Here is a 15470-nt window from a genome sequence, read left to right as displayed (position 1 = left end):
AGACTGCATGCAGGGATCTGGGTCTGTCACAAGGGGAATGAATTCAGGGTACGTCTTGGTTTTTAGAGGTGGGTCCCTGCCTAGGCCCAGGCCTTGTGGCTCTGAGCCCAGCTGCCGGCTCACCCCTCACAGAGCCGCCCTTCCTGCAGCACAGCAGCAACCACCCCCGCGAGCGCCGCCGGGCCCTGCCGCTGCTGCGTCACGTGCCCGGGGAGCAGCCCAGGTCGAGGCGCGGACCCAGGCGCGCTACCCTGGCCCCGCCGCTGCCGGAGAAGGAGGAGCGGGCGGCCCTGCAGCGGCGGCATGTCGCCCGCCGGCTACAAGTTCCCCGAGCGGCCGGGTAACTAAGGGGCCGGGCGTTGCGTGCATCGGTGCTGGGTCCCCTGGGCCTGGGGGCGGCGCGTGGGGCTCGGGGCTGCCTCGTCCTTGGCTCTGCGGGGAGCCGTGGCGGGGGCTGCCGGGGGCTCTGAGTGTCGCTCTCTGCCAAGGCACTGGAGGGCGGGGGGGAGCTGCCGCCGCTGCAGCTGCAATCCTCCTGCCAGCGGGGAGCAGCGCCTCTGTTGTCCGTCTAGCGAGTTTGCCCGGGCGGCGTGTGCTCCAGGGCTCCGATTAGCAACTTGCTGCTCTGTATTTCCTGGGGAGGCTCCGCCTCGAAAACAGAGGCGCGCTGGCCCGTCTTACAGTTAAAGATGTTCTTGTACCCGCTGATGATCGTGCGTAACATTTTTAACAAGCACGTGAATTTCCGAAACCTGCCTCTGACTCGTCAGCCTGCCTGTACCTGGTAGTGTCTCCTGACCCCGGGTTAAACGAACTTTTTACATGATGCAAGTCGCCCGGCTGGTTAACTAATATGCTACTGAGCGGAAGCTGAAATTGCCTTTGGATGAGTCTGTATTTGACCTCCAATGCCCATTACTAATTTAAATATAGTCTTTCGGTTATTAACTGTAGATTAAAGTGTGTTGTTTCCCTGCCGCGGCTCTGGGGCTGGAGGGTCTGTCTACCCCCGCCACCTCGCTGTAATAGACTCGTGACTATACCAAACAAATGGCTTGGATCCCTTGGGCTTCGTTATAACGAGGGTGTATTTTTGTGCATGCATTTTGCATGCAGGTAAAGTGGAATTTTCAGCCTGAAATGGTCATACAAAAATGCTAGGGTGCGGCAGATTACCCCTAAGTGTCAAAAATCATGAAGGACTGAAGGAACACTTCACTGTTTTAAAATTTCATAAATTCTAAACTCATCCGTTATTTGAGGGGTGGGGAGAAGAGGAGTGATTAATATGACATTTAAACTTTAGGGGCTGGAAGTACTAAGCAGATTTTTTTTTATCATGTTGATGAACATGTGAATCTAGTATTGATTGAAATAAAAATAGTGCTAGTAGTAGAGTCACATCACCCAATAGCAGCACAGCATTCCCATATAATTTGCTTGTTTTGGTTTTCTCTCTCAGCTCAGTTGCTAAAAGAAGGTTATTTCATGTTTATGTTTGAAGAAGCTTTTTACAGGTGTCTGTCATAGTGTATCTTGCCTCTTCCTCATTGACTGCACAAAAGCATGTGCTGTTGTTTGTTTTATTTATTTATTTATTTTAAGGAACAGATTGTTTTATTTACCAGTCTTCAAGGCCTGGTACTGCAGTGAGATGCATGTGTGTGGACATATGCAAAGATCTGTTGAAAGTTGGCATGGACAGACCCTTCCCATAGGTCATTGCAGGATGAGGTTCCAAATAGACAGTTGCAGTTGATGAGATGGCTAGAGACACTGTTAATATAGCAGGTTGTTTGTTTTTGTTTTTTAATTTTTGTGATAAAGAGAACATGTTTAGATAATTCAAATGGAAAGAATTTTTTAAAATGTACTCAGTCCTTCACTATTTACTGTTGGCTTATTTTTGCATTTTTCTCCGTGTAGACACTGGAGCTGGAGTGGTTAGTTCCACTTACTGTTTATTAAGTAAACCTGGATGGAGAAAAGTAATTCAGTTTTGTAGAGGATTTCCATATTTCCAAAGCTGGTTTCATTCCCACTTACAATACCACTCCACCCCCAAATCAGAATTCTCTGCAAAAGGTTATGAAGCCTTGATTCTGAGGTGGATGCCTTGGAGACACAGCTCATGGAGTCCTCTGCAGCTCACCAGGTTGTCAGGAAACCAACTATGTCTTAAACAGATGGTTAAGGGTTAATGTCTCTTTTACCTGTAAAGGATTAAGAAGCTCAGCCCTCGTCCAGACTAACCCGCGGCATCGGCGGGTTAAAATCGATTGCTCGGGGATCGATATATCGCATCTAGTCTGGACGCGATGTATCGATCCCCGAGCGCGCTTACATCGATTCCGGAACTCCATCAACCCGAACGGAGTTCCGGAATCGACACGGAGAGCCGCGGACATCGATGCCGCGCCGTCCAGACGGGTGAGTACCTCGATTTTAGAAATTCGACTTCAGCTACGTTATTCCCGTAGCTGAAGTTGCGTATCTAAAATCGATTTTAATTCCTAGTCTGGACGTGGCCTCAGTGAACTTGGCTGACACCTGACCAGAGGACCAATGGGGGGACAAGATACTTTCAAATCTTGGTGGAGGAACATCTTTCTTTGTGCTGTTTGTTTGCTCTTGGGGCTAAGAGGGACCAGACCTACACCCAGACTTTCCCAATCTTTCTAAATCAGTCTTCCATGTTTCAAAATTGTAAGTATAGCCAGGCAAGGCGGATTAGTCTTATGTTTGTTTTCTTTCAACTTGTGAATGTTTTTCCTTTTGCTGGAAGGATTTTTACCTCTGTTTGCCGAAACTTTGAATCTAAGGCTGGGGGGGGGGGAGTGGAGGTCCCTCTAGTCTATATGAATCTGAATACCCTGTAAAGTATTTTCCATCCTGATTTTACAGAGATAATTTTTACTTTTTCTTTCTTTAATTAAAAGCTTTCTTTTTTAAGAACCTGATTGATTTTTTCCTTGTTATAAGACCCAAGGGGATTGAGTCTGAACTCACCAGGGATTGGTGGGGGGGAAAGGAGGGGGAGTGGTTAATCCATCTTTGTTTTAAGATCCAAGGAGTTTGGATCGTTGTGAAGCTTCCCAAGGCAACCCGGGGAGGGGGAAAGGAGGGGGAATAGTTTATTTCTCCCTGTTTTAAGACCCAAGGGGTTTGGGTCTTGGGTTTCCCAGGGAAGGTTTTGGGGAAACAGAAGTGTGCCAAACACTATATTTTTGGCTAGTGGCAGCGTACCAAATTTAAGCTAGGAATTAAGCTTAGAAGAGTCCATGCAGGTCCCCCACATTTTTACTCTAAAGTTCAAAGTGGGGGGAAAACCTTGACAAACCGTCTCTACGAAATGATTTGATTTGGCTGAATCAGCAAATCCTGACAACAAATATTTCATCAGAGTTTTTCTGGCCAGCTCTATTTATTAGTTTTTGTTTAACACTAGCACAATGCTTGTGGTTTGCTTTCTAACACCACAAGGCAGTGTTTGTGGATTTCTAAAAAAATATTATTGATATTCACTTAAAAGTCAGGACACAGTTCTATTCATTTTAAGTTCTGAATCCCCCGTTTTTCCCCCTTTTTTTAAATAAAACCCAAATTTTGGACCTAAGATCCTTATCCAAATTGCATTGAAGTACAGTAATCACCACTTAACGTCCTCTCGCTTAACGTTGCTTCGATTTTACGTCCTTGCTCAATTACGGAAAATGCTCCATTTAAAGTTGTGCAATGCTTCGCTATAACGTCATTTGGCTGCCCCCCATCAGGTCCCCTATGTCCCCCCCACAGCGCCTCCCGCCCGCTGGCAGACGCTGCGGATCAGCGCCTTCCTCCACACTCCGCTGCCCCCACCCCCTGCTTCCTGCCTACGACAATCATCTGGCTTGCGGCATTCAGGAGGGAGACTCAGTGCACATGCTCCTCCTCCCTCCTCTGCCTCCTGAATGCCACAAACTAGCTGATTGCCACGGGCAGGAGGCAGGTGAGAGAGGGGGGAGCCTGTGAGCCGCATCCTCCCCCATCCCTCCTGCCCCCTGAACATCGCAAGCCATGGGCAGGAGGGAGGGGGAGGAGCGAGGATGCAGCGCACCTCCCCCCTCCCTCCCTCTCCTGTCTCCTGCCCGCATCAGTCAGCTGGCTTACGGTGTTGGGGTGGCAGGGCTGCATGCCGTGTCCTTGCTCCTCCCCCTCCTGTTTTCTGATCGCTGCAAGCCAGCTGATTGCTGCGGGCAGGAGGCAGGGGAGGGAGGGGGAAGAAGCGAGGGTGCAGTGTGCGGAGTAAAGGAGGGTGGGGGGAAGAAGAGGCGGGTTAAGGGTGGAGGCTTAGGGGAAGGGGTGGCGTGGGCAGGCCGAGGGTTGAGCCCCCTGCCCCTGGTGCTTGCTGAGTAGAGGAAGCTGCCGCTGCTGCTGCACAACGTGCTTCTCCTAGCCTGCAGCATCGTCAGCCTCCTTGTCTGTCTCATCTCCAGTGCCAGTGGGCTGTGCCTGTGTGGGAGAAGGCAGGGACACCTCCCAACTATAGTACTGTACTGTATGGCAAAAAAAAAAAAAAAATCCCTGGACCCTAACCCCCCCATTCTCCATTTACATTCATTCTTATGGGGAAATTGGATTCGCTTAACATTGTTTCACTTAAAAGTTGCATTTTTCAGGAACAGAACTACAATGTTAAGTGAGGAGTTACTGTCAATGCGAATCTTTCTGTGGTCTTCAACAATGAGCTTTGGATCAAACCTTAAATTGTTTGTGTTTCCTTTTATCCATGAAAGTCCATTGTCCAAGCATCACTAACAACTGTGTTATATTTGTATTTGGGTAGTAGAGGAATTCTTCAGTGCTAAAGCATGTTATGTTTGCGTAAGGAAACTTTAAAAGGTCTGCACTTAGCCCTGAAAAGAAGTAGGCAGCCCTTTTCACTGGAGCACAGTAATGGTCAGGTCAAATAAATCTATAACCGAAAATCAAATTCAGACGAGATATGTGGGTGTGGCCCAGACCTTTCCCAAGGAAGTTTAAGTCTGTCAGGATGGAGCTGACTCTGTAGTCCTTGCTCAGTTGAAACTCCCACTTAGTTCAGTGAGAGTCTTGCTTGTGTAAAGACTGCAGGAGTAGGCCCCTGAGAGAACTTGTACAAAGAGAAATTTTAAATTTGCATTGAATGAGTGCTGATGTTGTGGAAGGGATAGGTTAATATCTATATGCCTAGTTGCTTGTGGAAATGGTTACTTATATACTTGGGTATATACTTAGGCCCCACGTCTGCAGCTGACTCCATACAGGTGCATCTGTATTGACTCAAGTGTGGCTCCTGCAGGAGAGTTCTGCTCATACAGATGCAGAAGCAGGGTCAGAGACTTATAACATATTATTTGCTCATATTAAAATATCTCAACTTCAGGTGCAGTACCATAACTGACCACTATTTTATAATAAAACAAATAACCCTTTTCGAAATTAACTTTGAAAATTCAAAGTACTTATACTTTAAAATTATGTATTTTGGGCGGGGCGGGGGGGATTTCAAAGTTGCTTACTGTATATACTTGTTCATAAGCTGAGGTTTTTTTTAGTAAAAAAGGGACGCACCAGAGATGGTGGTCGGCTTATGAACAGGTATAGAGAGGCAGAGGTTGGACAGCTCCTCCCACGAACAGAAGGAGCAAGGAGAGGCAGCACAGCCAGCAGAGACAGAAGGGAAGAGGCGGGGCCAGAGTCTCTCTTGCTCTCCCCTCAGCCTCCGAAGCAGCTGCAGCTCCAGGGCTGGCAGGCTGCAGCTGTGCCTCTTGGCCCTGCTCGCCAGAGGATGCTGGAGCAGGCTGTGGCTGTGCCGCCCGGTCTGACCTGCTGGAGCAGACTGCAGCTGCGCTGCCCAGCCTGCTGGAGCAACTCCAGCCGGATCAGAGACATCCTCCCCTGGCCCTCCCCAGATAAGGTGGGAAGGGATGGAATGGGGAAAGTGTGAGGGTCCCGGCCTAGGGATGGGGTCTTGTTGGGGGTGGTCATAGAGGTTACTCCCCTAACTCCCAGCTTCTCCCCCCAAAAAATTTCCCACCAGTTGCTGTCCCGGCCCGTCAGGGTAAGCAGCTGGCGCACCAGGACACTTTATTTACTTAGGTTTACCTCCGTGCCCATGGATGCTCGAGGTAAACCACCATCTCGGCCCACCAGCGGATTATCCTGTTGGCCTAGGAGCCAAAGTTGGCGGACCCCTGAATTATAGGGTTGGCTTATGAACGGGTTATAAAAAATTTCCATTTTTACTTACCCATCGGGGGCAGGGGGGAGAGGGTCGTCGGCTTATAAAAGAACTGGCCTATGATCGAGTATATATGCTACTTTTGTTTTAATTGTAATTTTTTTATAGTGAATACCCAGAAGAGCTTGAAAGATGAAATTGAATCCATTTTGCGGGAGCGGATTATGGTTTTGGATGGAGGCATGGGGACCATGATCCAGCAGCATGTGCTATCAGAGGAGGACTTCCGAGGGCAAGAATTTAAGGATCATTCAAAATTTCTGAAAGGCAACAATGACCTTTTGAGTATAACTCAGCCTGATATAATCTACAAAATTCACAAGGTATTGTATCACCTAACTTCTGAGTGTTCTGATTTAAAAAAAAAAAATCCAACTCATCTGCAGTGGTTTTATTAATTTCTGAATTTCCCTCATTTTCTACTTAATCTTTTAAAATATTTTAATAACATAAGAACAGCCATACTGGGTAAGACCAGTGGTCTGTCTAACCCAGTATCCTGTCTTCTGACAATGGTTAATGCCAGATGCTTCAGAGAGAATGAACAGAACAGGGCAATTATTGCATGATCCATCCCATGTCATCGAGAGTTGGTGGGTAGTCTATTTTCAAAAGTCAAAGTGGATTTCCCAGTTCAAGTGCATTATTACCTACTAATATATTGTATTCAGTAATGTTTTGTGCCTGATAAAATAAGAACTTGAAGGGTCAAATTGTTCAAAATTGTTGTCATTTAATGAATGATTTTGAAGGAGGTGAAAGTGAAACTCAAGTGTGTAAATGAGATCATAAATATCAGTGTGCCCTTTGGATCTGTACAGTGTTTATTAGCTCTGTATGTGAGTGCACGCATGCGTCCAGAATAGGGAGTAGAGAGGAGGAATATCAGTTTTCTGCTAGTTAATTTTAAAATTAATATTGTCTTTAACACTAGATATGTTCCTATTTATTTCCTGTTTATTTGCCTTAATTACTATTAAATTCATTTGTTTCTTCATTTAGAAAAATCCCAAATACTCAATAGTGTAGTCACATGAGTACTTTTATCACCCAAATATAAAAATCATCATGTAGTTTTCCTTTAGCATTTGAAGTGTGTTCATCTTCTCATGCACCTTTAAGAAAATCCACACAGTAGTGAAGCCTAATGACATTTGTTGTACTTCTATTAAAGAGTAATTTTTTGTGTTTTTCTTAGGAATCCTTTTTCATTGCCAAGCCTTTCTGATGAGACCTAATAGGTGAAAGCTTGTTATGCTTCATTGAGTGTTGAAAAAGAATTAGTGATTGCCAATTTGCATTTTGCTAATAGGCCTAACATACTGCTGATTTCCCCCCTCCCACCCGTTGCTTTATAGTGTGTGTCGTTAAAGGGACACTATCAAATCACACACACTTCTACCTACATTTTTTCCTGTTACAAATTATACCTAAAATTGCAGCAAATGAAAAAGGTTAGAGAAAACAATTTCATTCATTTTATAGTTTTATATTGTGAACAGTTTTACCAGTGTTTTGTAAGAAGTCAGGTTTTCTCTTTTCCCATTGACAATTAGTCACTTTCCCCATTGGTTGTTTCAGTCAGTCACAGAAAATAGGGAAAGAAACATTTCAAAAATTGTATGTGTAAATACTTATGATGATTTTAAGTGCCAAATGCTACTGACAGTAACCTAGTTTTTGTGTCTGCAGGTTTGCACATCTATATTTCTAGCTGAAGAGTTGTTTTTGTTAATTTTTTAGTAGCACAAGATGTTTTCCAAACATAGGAAGACAAAGTCCCTGCTCCATACAGCTTTATTTGTAACAGTATACATGACACAGTAAGCGTGAGCTACAATATTAGGTGTCGAAATAGGAAGACAAGCACATGAGAGTTACAGAAAAAAGGTCACACAGTTACTTAATAGTTAAACACAATCCCCAATAAAGACAATCTTCCTAACACAACCTACTACTAATCCCTTCCAGTGCTCCTTACTTAGCCAATCTGTGCTCCCATACTATGCAGCTGCCTCCACATCATTTAGCTTTCCTTTTCCAGTCCTCCATCTCACCATCTTCTTTTCCCATTCCACATGGCGTCCCTCGGCAAGTCCTGCTAACATTCTATATCTGCCCCTGACAATGACCCCTCTCACCATTACATCACTGTTTGAAAATCTTGAGTGAAATCTTGGCCCTATTGAAGTCAATTGCCAAGTTCCCGTTAACTTCAGTGAGGCCAGAATTTCAGTCCCAGCCTACAAACATGGTCCTGCTTTATTAAGGGTACAATTATACGTAGTTTTAAAAGAATAAATAACATCTGTTAATTCCATTTTAATAACTGCTTCAGTAGGTTGATTGTAACCATCTATAACGTACGCTACTTATGCCTGTTAAGTGTTTATAACATCTATTAGTCCTTGATTCTTGAAGGTTGTCTAACCTGAAGCATATCAGTGAGATTACATACATGCTTAAAGTTAAGCTTGGGCCTAAAGTACCATCTTGAATTGGAACCTACATCGTTTTTAACCCTTTATAAGCTATTTATAAATATAACCTTAAATGCCAAAACTCTGAGTAACCTCAAATGTGTTAAACACTAGTTTGAAGCAACAAGAGTAAGAACTACAGGATTTGGTCTTCTGTGAATTGGGAGGCAGTTATCCTTTTGTCTTGTTTAGCCGAAAATCACAATGTTAGAATCCTCTGATTCCCTTCTTTTCTATCCCCTGATCTGAAATCATTAATTCTCAGTTGTTTTTTATTGTTGCAGGAATACTTGCTCTCTGGGGCTGATATCATTGAAACAAACACTTTCAGTAGCACCAGAGTTGCACAAGCTGACTATGACCTTGAGTATCTGGTAAGAATTTTAAGCCACTTACGTGTTAAGCTATTAATCAAGATTTGTTGTCCCAGCAGCCAATATTAACCTAGTCTCCAGAGTCCATAAGGCTAATGTTTATTGCTAACTGCACACTGTCTCTGGGCACACAGGTGAGATTGTTTGGGTCTCTGGTGCTCAGCAGAGAAATATCCCATTTACTTGTAACACATTTCCATTGTTACGGTAATATTAGGATGAAAATTATACTTGTCATAGGATAGTTGTCGATGAAGGCACAGTCAGTAATAATTTGTATTGGGCTTCATCGTTTGAGTATTCTCAGAAGAGTCTCATTCTGTGAATAAGAACATTTTGCATCAGTGCTTCCAGTTTCACAAGGTGGTGCCAAAATGGAAATGTTTTGTCCCTTAACTTTGTATATATGTTGAATTCTTCGGCACAGAGGTCTGTCCTGCTTGCAACAGAGTTTTGCTGCAGTGCTTAGAACTTCAAGCTCAGGTTTGTGTTGCCTGTCGATGTGGGTCACATCATTTTAAAATTCATCTCAGCAGATGGCCCGACAATACCTGGAAACATGCCATCTAAATCAGAACTGATGTTCCCAATAAGCTAAATTTACCTTCATAAGGCCCCTTCCTTCAAGGTGACAGCTCCCACTTGTCATAAACAGATAGCTAAGGGTTAATGTCTCTTTCACCTGAAGCACCTGACCAGAGGACCAATCAGGAAACCGGATTTTTTCAACTCTGGGTGGAGGGAAGTTTGTGTCTGAGTCTTTGCTTTCTGTCTGCCTGCTTTCTCTGAGCTTTGGAGAAGTAGTTTCTGTTTTCTAATCTTCTGTTTCTAAGTGTATGGACAAAGAGATCAGATAGTAAGTTATATGGTTTTTTTTTCTTTGGTATTTGCATGAATATAAGTGCTGGAGTGCTTTGATTTGTATTCTTTTTGAATAAGGCTGTTTATTCAATATTCTTTTAAGCAATTGACCCTGTATTTTATCACCTTAATACAGAGAGACCATTTGTATGTATTTTTCTTTCTTTTTTATATAAAGCTTTCTTTTAAGACCTGTTGGAGTTTTTCTTTACTTCAGGGAAATTGGGTCTGTACTCACCAGGGAATTGGTGGGAGGAAGAAATCAGGGGAGATCTGTGTGTTGGATTTGCCAGCCTGATTTTGCATTCCCTCTGGGGGAATAGGAAAGTGCTTTTGGTTTCCAGGACTGGGAACGGAGAGGGGGAGTCACTCTGTTTGGATTCACAGAGCTTGTGTCTGTGTATCTCTCCAGGAGCACCTGGAGGGGGGAAGGGAAAAAGGATTATTTCCCTTTGTTATGAGACTCAAGGGATTTGGGTCTTGGGGTCCCCAGGGAAGGTTTTTCAGGGGGACCAGAGTGCCCCAAAACACTCTAATTTTTTGGGTGGTGGCAGCAGGTACCAGGTCCAAGCTGGTAACTAAGCTTGGAGGTTTTCATGCTAACCCCCATATTTTGGACGCTAAGGTCCAAATCTGGGACTAAGGTTATGACACCACTAACTTTAGCGGGAGTTGAGGGTGCTCAGTAACATACAGAACTGGCCATTAGTCTCTTTGCCATTGTTTAATTTTATAATAGCAGTTTTAGGCACAGACGTAGTAGAATGGTATCCATCATATCAGGGGTCGGCAACCTATGGCATGCGTTCCAAAGACGGAACGCTAGCCAATTTTTAATGGCACGCTGGAGCCTGCCAGGACTCCAGCAAGCCACTAAAAATCCTGCCCAGCCCAGCGCGCTCTCCTCTGCCCTCCACTTCCCCCGCGGGGGCAGGGAGCAGAAGCATAGCCGTGCGCACAGGGGGGCAAATGGCCCCACTCTCCCAGCACGGCAAGCCGTGGGGTCCGCGCTCCTGGGCCGGAGCACGGGGCCGAGCACAGCAAGCTGCCAGCCCCTCCCCCACCTTCTCCCCTCCCCTGGAGCCCTGTCGCCGTGTGCAGCGCTCTGGGGGTCGGGGCCGCGCGCTCCCGAGGGCAGCGTTTGGAGGCAGACATGCTCCCTGCTCAACCAGAGGGGCGGGGCTGTGTGCTCCCGTGGAACAGCGTATTTAGCTCTGTGTGGAGCCTCATGGTAAGGGGCCATGGGCTGGGGGGGGTTGGATAAGGGGTGGGGGCAGTTAGGGGACAGGGAGCAGGGTGGGTTAGAGGTGGGGGTGGGTTGGATGGGACATGGGAGTCCCGGGGTTTGTGAGGGGGCAGGAGGTGAATAGGGGTCAGGTCAGTCAGGGGACCGGGAGCAAGGAGGGTCCTAGGGGGGGAAGATAGAGTGGGGGGGGGTCTCTGAAGGGGGTGGTCAAGGGACAAGGAGTGGGGGGTTGTATGAGTTGGGAGTTCTGGGGGTCCTGTCAGGAGACAGGGGTGTGGAAAGGGCTTGGGGCAGGCAGGGAGTTGGGGGGGTTGGATGGGTCAGGAATTCTGGGGGTCCTATCAGGGGGCAGGGATTGGTTGGATAGGCACGAGAGTCCCTGGGGTCTGGCTGGAGACAGGGGTGTGGATAAGGGTCGGGGCAGTCGGGACAGGTAGGAGGTAGAGTCCAGTCTGGGGACAAGGAACACGGAGGCTTAGATAGGGGTTGGGATCCCAGGAGGGGGTAGTCAGGGGACAAGAAGCAGTGGGGTTGAGAGTTATTAGAGGGGCAGTCAACCAGCACTCTCCTCTGAGCCCTGACCCCCGCACACATACACACCACGCCCTCTGCCCTGAGCTCTGCACCCCCCCCAGACCCCTGCCCTGAGCCCTGTACCTTCCTCATACATACCCAGCCCCCTTCTTGACTCCTTCATCCCCCCCCCGACCTGCAACCCTAGCCCTGACTCTGGCACCGCCACCCATACCCAGCGCCTCCTCTGCCCTGACACCTATACCCCCTCACTTACCCAGCCCTAACTCCAGCCCTCTCCCCCCAGCCCTCTGGGTCCTGGCCACCAGCCCCACACAGCCCGCTGCTGGTCTGGGGTTCTGGCTGACGGACCCTTGCCAGCCAGGGTCCCGGCCGCAGGCCCCGCTCAGCCCGCTGCCGGCCTAGGTGAACAAAACCCCAGAACAGCAGCAGGCTGAGCGGGCCGGCAGCGTAAGATCAACATTTTAATTTCATTTTAAATGAAGCTTCTTAAACATTTTGAAAACCCTGTTTATTTTACAATACAACACTAGTTTAGTTATATAATATATAGACTTATAGAGAGAGACCTTCTAAAAAACATTAAAATGTATTACTGGCACGCGAAATCTTAAATGAGAGTGAATAAATGAAGGCTCGGCACACTGCTTCTGAAAGGTTGCCGACCCCTGCATCATGTGATCCCGTCACTACAGTTTAGTTTCTGAGCTTCATGGAACAAAACAATTCTTCATGCTGGGGGTACCCCAGAGTGTTTTTTTTAAGTTTTGCTGCAATGCTTTCATGTGTTTGTCTTGCCTATAGAGCACTTAGAATGCACTGCATGCTGCTATAGAAGAGGGTGTCTCTTGTAAGTTTCTTTGCTAGTTTTCCTCATAGAAGAGACATAGGCGTGGTCTACACGAGGGGCGGGGGGGCGCGATCTAAATTACGCAAGTTCAGCTACGTGAAAAACGTAGCTGAAGTCAACGTACCTAGACATACTCACCGCAGAGTTTTCATTACGGTGAGTTGACTGCTTCTGCTCCCCTGTCGACTCTGCCTGCGCTTCTGGTGGAAGTGGAGTACAGGAGTTGAAGGGAGAGTGCTGGGGGGTTGATTTATCAAGTCTAGACTAGATGCGATAAATCGACCCTTGCTGGATTGATCGCTGCCTGCCGATCCTGCGGGTAGTATAGACCTACCTTTAATGTACAGAATAAGCCTTGTCTGTTAGCACACAGTAATTTGGCTGTCATTGTTCCAGGTTTATCAGTTAAACAAAGTCTCAGCACAGGTGGCCAGAAAAGCAGCTGATGATGTGACTGCTCAGACAGGTGAATGTTTTTGGTTTGTTTTTTTCCTCTTTGTGTTCTAACATTCCCTTCTATATGTTCTATTGTCTCATTACAAGCTTTGAAATATTGTGACTTGGGTTGGTGCAGTTGGTTGCATCTGGGAGCAGTGATGCTGCAAGTTGTCTTCCAAGAGAAGCCTAATGCATGAGTGACTTATGAGCTGTTTAGATATGCAAAATGTTACTCTGGTTCTTTCACAAGGTGCTGAGTGATTCTTGGGAGTCTCCAACTCCCACTGAAATCCGCCTGTCTGATTTCACCCAGCATCTGCCAGGAAGTGCTCAGTAGCTCACAGCATCAGCCCTAAATGGGCAGTCGTTCCTGAAAATGACTTCTTATCTACATCTCTGTTTAATAGAGACCTGCCTGTCTAACAAGAACACTTGGGATAATGTAATTTAGAAGTTTTCAAGTTTTCTCTCTCGTTCTAACACCAAGTTGCATTTTCTGTTTATAAACTTGTCATTAGATTATCCAGACAATACCTCCCTGATTTAGTTCTTAAATATAAGAATTAAGGAACATCCCTTTTTTTTTTTTTTTAGTGGTTCTCTGTTCTTCATAACTAAATGTAGTGATTAGAATATCTGTTATATTGCGCTGGAATTTCTCTTTATGGCCCTGTGCTGTGCATTGAAAAATGAGCAGGCAACCGAGTACTTAAAAGAAAGCTTGGACTGAATTGATGGCTTGCAGTGGCATTGTTTGTAAATAGCACTGACCCTTATGGGATAGAATCAAAACTACTCAACTATCCAAAGCTAATTTAGATTCTCCTCTACCCCAAGTGGTAGGGACTTGTGCTTTTGGAACAGGAGGCTCTGAGTTAAATCTACATTGTTGCCATGATGTCTTAAGAGATTGTTACAATATTATGACTGTTGGTGGCTAGAGTTGATGCGTGACATTTCTTCCCTTGTCTAGAGAGTAGGCGATTTGTAGCTGGTGCTATGGGTCCTACAAACAAGACGCTCTCTGTGTCTCCCTCAGTGGAAAGATCAGACTATAGGAACATCAGTAAGTATTTGTAATTTAATTCTATTCTACCTTTCATGATACGTTACAGGAAGATGTCTCTCGCTAAAGATATGAGACAAACCACTTAAACTAATTCTTATTTACAGCTTTTGATGAGCTGGTTGAAGCATACCAAGAACAAGCCAGAGGACTCTTAGATGGAGGGGTTGATATCTTGTTAGTGGAAACCATATTTGATACAGCCAATGCCAAGGTGAGACTTTTGGGAAAACTTGGAAGTGGTTTGAACCTTTTATTAAATGCCTGAATAAAAAATTCTTGTGTGGGGACTAAGGCAGAAATTTTCCCTATATATTACTGACCCATCTTATGTTGAAATTCTGTGGAAACTATTGTGGACTAAATGATTCATATGTAGGGGTTATGCATTTTAAAATATGTGCAACTGTATAAAACACATTACATTCGCACTCTGGATGTATATAGTAGACGTATGTAACACAGACTTTAAAAGCTTGGTTATACTACATACTGTAGATGTGAATGATGAATAAGAGTGTACAAATCTTAGCAAGTGCATTGATGTGATTTTTGGATCTAAAAGAGCCTCGGGCTGCCTAGCTGCTAATACCACCATAATATGTTTGAAAACCTAGAGGTTTCTGGGGGTGAAGGAATGCCCTTGAATGTAGTACGTTCTTCCAGAATCTCTAGCAATATTGTATGGTAAGTTCTGTGTAAAAGGCTATTCAAGCTTCATTAACTTGTTGTAACCTTTATTATTAAACAGGCAGCTCTCTTTGCTCTCAAGAAACTGTTTGAGGAAGAGTATGATCCCAGACCAATATTTGTAAGCACAAAACATTTTACTGACTTTAACTAAAATGATCTAATGTTTGTACGTGTGGTTCCCTAACAAGACTGAGGTGGCAACTCAGCTGGTGATGGCATGGGTGCATTTTTAAAAAACAAAACACACACAGTATAACATGCAGAAAGTCAGTATGTTTTCTAGAATTGCCTCTTTTTTGTCTTGAGATCTTTAGGACAGTGGGAAACATTACTCTCTGTATCTTATAAGAGAAGTTGAGGTTAAAGCATTATTATTTGTAAAGCTTCATACTTTCTCATGGCCCTTCACAGATGAGTTTTTTAAAAGAAAGTCAGGTACCTTCTCCAGAAAGCTTACAATCTAAGGTCCCTAATTCCGCGGTTGTGACTTAAGAGAGATTCCATGTGAGCCCAAGGATCTGCTTATGCATTGCACAGTGCAGGATTGGGCTTAAATAATAACACATGTGGAAGTTATTGATGGTGACGGAAGGAGGAGGGCTTTGATCATAGTTAGGCTCCTTAGCTGTTAACATCAGCCAACAAATTGTACATCCCAAGGGATAT

The 15470-nt window shown here is 45.2% G+C and overlaps 1 protein-coding gene and 1 long non-coding RNA gene across 3 annotated transcripts in view; one reads left to right on the top strand and one right to left on the bottom strand.

The window, feature by feature from the left end:
* Nucleotides 1-225: 225 nt before the first annotated feature.
* Nucleotides 226-15470, top strand: part of MTR (5-methyltetrahydrofolate-homocysteine methyltransferase) — an 84815-nt gene continuing 69570 nt past the window's right edge. For both annotated transcript variants that reach the window (XM_050950382.1, XM_050950381.1), the window contains exons 1-7: nt 226-340; nt 6371-6585; nt 9027-9116; nt 13004-13073; nt 14019-14111; nt 14219-14325; nt 14863-14922. In XM_050950382.1, coding sequence (XP_050806339.1) covers nt 304-340; nt 6371-6585; nt 9027-9116; nt 13004-13073; nt 14019-14111; nt 14219-14325; nt 14863-14922 — 672 coding nt within the window. In that variant the 5' untranslated portion in view covers nt 226-303. The remainder of the gene's footprint in view (nt 341-6370; nt 6586-9026; nt 9117-13003; nt 13074-14018; nt 14112-14218; nt 14326-14862; nt 14923-15470) is intronic.
* The window catches only part of LOC127049568 (uncharacterized), an 838950-nt gene continuing 823975 nt past the window's right edge, over nt 496-15470 (bottom strand). Inside the window, exons 2-3 of the long non-coding RNA XR_007774010.1 lie at nt 1049-2550; nt 496-934 (exon numbers count right to left, since the gene is read on the bottom strand). This is a non-coding gene — a long non-coding RNA (uncharacterized LOC127049568). The remainder of the gene's footprint in view (nt 935-1048; nt 2551-15470) is intronic.

Source organism: Gopherus flavomarginatus, chromosome 4 (assembly GCF_025201925.1).
Source record: "Gopherus flavomarginatus isolate rGopFla2 chromosome 4, rGopFla2.mat.asm, whole genome shotgun sequence".
NCBI classification, from domain to species: Eukaryota; Metazoa; Chordata; order Testudines; family Testudinidae; genus Gopherus; species Gopherus flavomarginatus.
The sequence above is the reverse complement of the archived record's forward strand: the minus strand, read 5'-3'. Positions and strand labels throughout refer to the sequence as shown.